This window comes from Aplysia californica, unplaced genomic scaffold (genome assembly GCF_000002075.1).
Source record: "Aplysia californica isolate F4 #8 unplaced genomic scaffold, AplCal3.0 scaffold00077, whole genome shotgun sequence".
Classification (NCBI taxonomy): Eukaryota; Metazoa; Mollusca; class Gastropoda; order Aplysiida; family Aplysiidae; genus Aplysia; species Aplysia californica.
The window spans coordinates 1,704,550-1,712,298 of NW_004797347.1; the positions used below are offsets into that span (position 1 = coordinate 1,704,550).

At 40.7% G+C, this 7,749-nt stretch overlaps 1 protein-coding gene across 1 annotated transcript in view; it reads left to right on the forward strand.

The window, feature by feature from the left end:
* LOC100533395 (glutamate receptor 2) overlaps positions 1 to 7,749 on the forward strand; it is a gene marked incomplete in the record, with an annotated part of 156,880 nt that overhangs the window by 134,322 nt on the left and 14,809 nt on the right. Inside the window, 3 exon segments of the mRNA NM_001204680.1 lie at positions 451 to 636; positions 1,376 to 1,483; positions 7,334 to 7,444. Coding sequence (NP_001191609.1) covers positions 451 to 636; positions 1,376 to 1,483; positions 7,334 to 7,444 — 405 coding nt within the window.

Genomic DNA, 7,749 nt, shown 5'->3' on the forward strand with positions numbered 1-7,749 from the left:
GGTGGGTGTGTGTGTATACTTGTGTGTGTGTGTAAGGAGTGGGGGGCTGGAAGGACGTGTGTGTATGTGTGGAGAGCGACTTTTTTGTAGTGTGTCAGTAGATGTTTGAGTGTGTATTTGTGGGTGTGTAGATGTATATTGGGAGGAAAGGGGGGAGGGGGGGAGTGTGTCCGGGGATGCATGGATGTTTGTGCGTTTGTTTGTTTGTTTGCCTATTTCTTATCATTTTCGTTGTTCTCTTGTTTCCTGGAATATGAAGGTGTCTTTTTGACGATATGGGTAAAAAAGGTAAGGGGGTGCTTTATGAAATCAATTTCATTGTCACAGTCTTGTAAAATTATATCCCAAAACCAACGAATGTCAAATCTCACCACAATGCCACACACAAATAATATCATTATCTCTCTCCACTCCCACCCCCTCCCCCTACCACTACCCCATCCCTCTCAGTACGAAGCAGCATTAGCCGCCGATTCTGTCCGCCTATTCACGAGAGCTTTCGGTTCTCTGCTGCACAAGAACCCTGGTTTCTTGAGGCGGAGCCGGCTGGCAGGGATCGGGAAGTCCCTCAAATGTACCGATGACTCAGAGGTGCGCACGGGCTACGGCGAGGAGATTCTGCAGGAGATGAAGAGGGTCAGTTGAGTTGTTTGTTGGTTTGTTTGTTTGTTTGGTTGGTTGGTAGTTGGTTTTTGTTTGTTGTTTTTGTTAGTTTTGTTGTTGTTATAGTTGTTGTTGTTGTTGTTGTTGTTGTCGTTGTCGTCGCTGTTGCTGTTGAAGTTGTCGTTGTCGTTGTTGTTGTAGTTGTTGCTGTTGTTTACCCTTTCACATGAACGCCTGTATCGTGCACCAAATTGTTATGGAGGGTGCGGTCATAAGGGTGCAATGTCTAGTTTGATAGTGTTAACAATAATGACGATGTTGATAACGAAATGTTGATAACGAAACGATCGGAGAGATAGAGAGGAAGAGAGAGAGAGGGGAGAGACAAAGAGAGAGAAAGAATGAGTGAGAGAGGGAGAGAGAGAGGAGAGAGAGAGGGGGGGAGAGAGAAAGAGAGAGAGAGTCAGAGAAAGAAAGAGAGTGAGCAAGAGAGAGACACACACAACGAGAGAGAGAGAGAGAGAGAGAGAGAGAGTCAGAGAGAGAGAGAGAGACAGACAGACAGACAGAAACTGAGTGACAGAAAGAGAGACCACAAAAGTTGACGTCACAGCTGTTTCCTCCTGTGATGTCTGTGCTGATTAATTAAGTCACGTCATTATCGATATTGTATTCCCAGTTCTGTTGTCTTCCAACCAGAACACCACTGACATAATGTCTGCACCGCGGGCTTGGTGTTCACGCCTCTTGCTGCTATTTTCTGTCTCCACAGGTCAGATTTGACGGCATAACTGGACATGTGGAGTTTGATGAGTACGGACAGAGGAAAGATTTCACTCTAGACATTTACAATGTGGCGATGGCTCGTCGGGCGGCGAAGGTAAATAAGGAAATGTCCATGGTACCCGCGTCAGAAGAATACAGATGAAGGCACTCTCCAAAGACTTCATCTCTACACGAAATACATGTCCATGACCGTGCATTTCATACGCTCATTGGATAAACGCTAACATAAGCAAAATGTAATATTATCACAACACGATCGATAAATTGATAAAGATTAGCACTTTAAGAACATAAGGGTATTATGAATAAGAACTTGGTACAAAGATGGCGTTTCATTACGGGTGTGTTTGGGTATCACCTTTGGAAAATTGAATTGTCTTATAAAGCAGAGTTAAAGGGGAGGTAAGAAGGTTATCTCTTGTTCGTAAATCCCGGAGATAATCAATCATATGAAACAATAATTTACATTTTTATAGATCCCAGTGGTGCAATTTCGTGTATATTGGCAAACATACATCCATACACGAATACATAATTATAAATACATACATACGTAAATACATACACATATCGTACACATACATAAATGCACAATTACACTCAGGCATAAAAATGTCACAACCATGCTATTGCTTGTCGCTACTGTGCAGCGCCCTGGGGTTGTTTTTTTTAAGCTTGGGTTGTCGTGTCTTGCTCAAGGACACACCCCAGTGACCACCCATCTGATCCCCCTGACACTTGCTTGACTTGACTCTTGAGTCTAAATTAACTACTCACTTAGCTACTTGACCCCCGCCCCTCCAACCAAGGAGAGGATGATTACAATAATGAAAAGGTTAAACAATCTCTCGAAGTAAACAGACTACATGTACTATACTCACACTGTTGCGCTCTCCAAAATCCCTTAACCCATCAGCATTACTGCCAGTATTTCAATTCTCATTTGGTGTAGCCATGAGTTATGTGCGACCTTCTTTTTTTTTACTATAGGTTTTCTGGAATCTTTTCTTAACTTCCTGATATGACGAACTAACCAAGAAAAGACGGTGTATGTCTTGGAAAGTTTGGGGGGGGGGGGTGCCCAGAAAAGAAAAGAACCTGTTATCTTTATGTTTTTAGTAAGCGTTTTGTGGCACTTGAAACACAATTAAGTCATAATCATAAGTACCAAAGATAATTAGAGGTGTTACAAGAGAGTACCGTAACAAACATAAAAAGAAGGAGGAGAGGTAGAGACGACAGTCGTTTGATAGGAAAGAAGAAGCAAACCACACCAGGACACCTGTCAACACACATAGAAAGATTCTAAGAATAAATGAGAACTTCTCCCTACACGTGAGGTGTACGCCTGTGTGTTAGGTTTGGTGCACAACACGCTACCTTATTATACTCAAAAATAATAATACGTGTCACGACGCGGTAGGTGCTCTTCATTTTCGGGGTATATAAAGTTATTGATAGCACCTTTTTTGTCTTGCTTTTGATAAAAAAAATATCCATTTATCTTGGATACAAGTCAAGATATTGGTGATTGAAGGAGGTGGAGGTCGCCTGGTTTCAGAGTTGAAATTATTGAGAAAATGGCCGCCAAAGTTGAGTTATTTCCTTAGCTTAAAAGTCCTTGGAAACTGAATATCTACACTTATTTATGCCTTTAATCAACGTTTTTCAGTACAATCAACACAGAAATGTGTTATTTAAAGGGCATGAAAGGTGTTGAGTCAAAATACAAAAATTCTATAAAAATTCTTCAAACCTGCGGAATAGAGCCAGTTTCTTGACTTTCATTATTTTGACGAGATCAAAGAAATCTGTTTCTGTCCGTTGGCAATTTTTATTGAATTTTTGTTTTTTGACTTTACGCTCCATTTAAAAATACACTTCTGTGAGGATTTTACTGAAATATGGTGATTTAAGGCACACATTAGTAAACGTGAAGTTTGTAATGACTCTCAAGCTTTGGAACTCACCAAACTTTGGCAGCCATTTCCTCGCTAATTTTACCTCTGAAACCAGACGACCCCCACCTCGTTCAATTGGAAATATCTCAACTTCTATTCATGATAGATGAGCATTCTTTTCAACGAAAGCAAGACAGATGAAAAAGCTTTAAAGCTATATCAGTAACCCCACCTGTCCCTAAAATAACGAGCGTTTGATTCCACCTCGTCGTGACACAAGAATATGTGAGGCAGCGTGGTGGAATCAGGCTCTCGTCAAAATAATCAAAGTGAAGAAATTTGCATTTTTCCGCAGGTTTGTGAATTTTTATCATTTTTTTTTTTTTTGGCTAAACACCTTTCATGCCCAGAACTGATTTCTGGGTGGATTTTCTTTAAAACGTTTATTAAAGGTACAAAAATTGCACATTTTCAGCTAGCACGGACTCTTAAGCTAAGGAAATAACTAATCTTTTGCGGCCATTTTCTCACTAATTTTACCTCTGAAAACAGGTGACCCCCACCTCCTTCATTCGCAAATATCTCGACTTGTATTCACGATAAATGGATACTTTTTTCATCCAAATAAACACAAGTAACCACGCTTGAAGCTGATAGCAATAATTCTTCATGCCCAAAAATTGACGAGAGCCTGATTCCACCACGCTGCCTCACATATTATGTGAGGCGCGCTGACAAAACACGTTACGTCTCCGATTTCAGCCTGATGGAAATGTATACGTCAAATTTATAAGTTGGGTCTTTACATACAATCTATTAGTATGAAATGATAAAAGACATGATTAGCTTGAAGAGAATGGCATTGGTTTAGAATCTATAAATATAACCTTTGGGTCGACTTTCAGCTGATATCTCCATTAATGGATTGCAAGAAGTAACTCATTTTGTCAGCACACCTCAGAAATTGTCTGTTGCCTTTCCCATCTCTCCCTTCTCCGACGTGGCCCCATCAAGAATTAACTTACGTCAAAATATTTTCCCACTCGTGAGACATTTTTTGGATTATTTGTTTTTGCTTTGTTTTGTTTGGTTTTTAATTTTGGCTCAGTAACTTTTATATCCGTTTTAAAACGTATAATTTATGTGATGATATTTCTAGGAAACGAGTATAAATGGCACAACAAAATGTGTACGTTTGCAGATTCAAAGGACACTCAAGCTTTGAAAGTCACCAAATTTTGGCGGCCATTTTCTTGCTAATTTTACATCAGACACCAGGAGACCTCCACCGTACCTAATTCAAAAGCAAATATCTCGCGTTCCAAGATGTATGAGTATTTTTTTTTTCTTTTCATCTTTCCGTCTAAAGCACACACAAAAAAGAAACATTTAAAATAAGACACCAACAACTTCATACGGCCACAAATTGACAAGCGGCTGATTCCACCGTGTCGTTACAAACAACCATTATCACCTTCCCTGCAGCAGGTAGCGCGATCCCTCAATTTTGAAACCAAACTCATGAACAGCATAACAAGGAAGTGGGTGGATGGTGGGTGCTCTGGTGCGGTTTGCTTTCTCCATCCTTCCTATCAAACATTAACCATTCTCATCTATCCTCCTTCTTTTATATTTATTCAACTCATCAGTAACACATCTACTTCTCGGTATTATAATAGTGTGATTTATGTGTGTTACGAGTGTCGTAAAGTAGTTACTAAAAATAAAATAAACTAAAGTGAAGGCCGCCTCTAATTATTTTGACTTTGGGGGTAGTATACAGAATGACGACTTGGTTGAAAGACTGTTATTCTCTTTATTGAAACGTAGGATTCTACAGATCGCACGAATGTCTGTGGACGACTAAATCCAGAGACCACAAAAATGTAGCAAGAGCTTGTATCACTTTGCAAACAATTTAATCAGGATGCAACTAAAAACAATCGTGATTTAGCACCCAAAAAAAAAAACCCAACTTAACAACAAGAGTGTGTCTGAACATATTTCCGTACCCCAGTCCTTTGTCCAAATGACTCTTATATTACTCGGAAATCGAAACAAATTGTAGATCTAACATAATCTGGTCTGATTGTATTCGACACTGGAGGCGATTACACCAAGTTAACCTGTGACAAAGAAATATAGTAAAATACTCATCGTTGTTCCCCGGTCGCTGTTTCCCGATAAAATGACGTCAGCAGTCACTGTTCCCCGGCGCAGCCTTATCGTATCTCAGTCTTTCTTCGGGAATGTATTATCCCTCTCATCTCGGTTGGCCCTGACAGACAAAGTCGGAAGCCTGCCTCCTAAAATATCTTGTTCGTTAGGTTTAGAAAGGTTTTACAGCGCTCGTAACTGCATAAGCTAAAGTATCTGAATTGTGTTTACGGGGCGTCAAAACAAACTACATAAATGTCAGGCAGCGTGGTGGAACCAGGCTCTCGTCAAAATAATCTGACCATCAATGATTTATTTATAGAGACATCAGCCATCCATGTTCAAATAATCAAAATGAAGAAACTTGCATTTTTCCGCAGGTTTGTGAATTTTTATCAAATTTTTGTTTTTTGGCTCAACACCTTTCCTGGCCATTAAAGAACTCATTTCTGTGTGGATTTTTCTGAAAAACGTAGATTAAAGGCACAAAAAATGTAAATTTTCAGTTACCACGGACATTTAAGCTAAGAAAATAACTAATCTTTGGCAGCCATTTTCTCACTAATTTTACCTCTGAAAACAGGTGACCCTCACCTCCTTCTTTCGCAAATATTTCGACTTGTATTCACGATAAATGGATATTTTTTTCATCCAAATAAAGTCAATTGAACAAGCTTTAAGATAATGCCAATAACTCTACATGCCAAAAAATTGACGAGAGCCTGATTCCCCCATGCTGCCTCACAAATAAACAAGTTAAACGCCGGACCGGCGAAGTGGATGTTTGGTGGGTGCTGAAGTGGTCAGCACCTTCTATTTCGCTCGAGAGTTTCCCTTATCCTAATCTGTTTTGGAAATTGGGAAATTCGTGTAAAGTGCCTTCCCCAAGGACACAATATGAGACCAAGATGAGCATCGAGCGAACCAACAATCTCACGATTACGAGTCCGGTTCCCTGTCTCATTAGAATAATGTAGAAAATAGTGCGAAAATGGTCGCGTGTATGGCTTGGACAAACGCGAGACTTGTGTTTTGTCCTTCCATAGGACGTCCATTGTGGGCACCCACCAGTACAGCCACGTTTTTCTTTGAGAGCAAAAAGCAGCGGTCATGACATTGCCCAGTCCAGTAGAACGTGATTTAATGTCTATGCATATATAATACAATGGGTCGCTTTTAAGGACAAGCAGGCTAACCTATATTTCGGGGGGTTCCAGAAATCTTGACCTACCCCAAACGTGGCTATTGCCCTACCTATAGGAGAAGTTTGGTTTCATTGGTGCATATATATGTTTGGTTGTAGAAAAAACTCTCCTAGTCTTGTTAAGAAACTGAACAAGGGGCAAAAACTTTACCTTCGATTTTCTCAAAACAGCATTTTTCGGGATATGTCCTTTGTGCTTAAAAGCGACCAATTCTCTTATGTCCACTTACATCATATTTTACCACCCCGCTCCTCCTTTTCCATCACATACCCTGGGTTCTGGAGAGGAAATAGTGCCGATCATGACAGTGCCTAGTCTAGTATAACATATTTCCAGTCTATGCATAATACACTTTTCTGACTTCCACTTCCATCATGTATTTGACATCCCACCCCCGTAGTCGGGATGTGGAGTCACCGAGAAAATCATGACAGTGCCCGCAAGTACCCGACCTCAGTGCTTTCTTGTCATATCTCCATTTTTTAAACAGCGAAAATGTGACTTCTTCTTAAGCTTACTCTTTAGAAAGAACTGTTTTCACTGTTATTAAAAATGGAGATACGACAAGAAAGCACTGCGGTCGCGAGTACGCATATTATTGTGTAATTAACGTCTCTGACTTCCACTAATGTCATGTCTTTGACCACCACGCCCCCCCCTTTCGCCCCACCTCTCCCCCAGGTCGGGTTTTGGAGTCAGCGAGAGGGGCGTGTCCACATGCAGCCGCCCAGACTGGTCCCCAACCCCGAGGAGACGAACGAGAACAGGACCCGCATTGTGGTCACCATCATTGTGAGTGGTTTATTACTGTGACACGTACACTCAACTACTGTGACACTCAACTACTGTGACACATACACTCAACTACTGTGCCACTCAACTACTGTGACACATACACTCAACTACTGTAACACTCAACTACTGTGACATATACATTCAACTATTGTGACACTCAACTACTGTGACACATACACTCAACTATTGTGACACTCAACTACTGTGACACATACACTCAACTATTGTGACACGTACACTCAACTACTGTGACACTCAACTACTGTGACACGTACACTGTGACAGGTACACTCAACTACTGT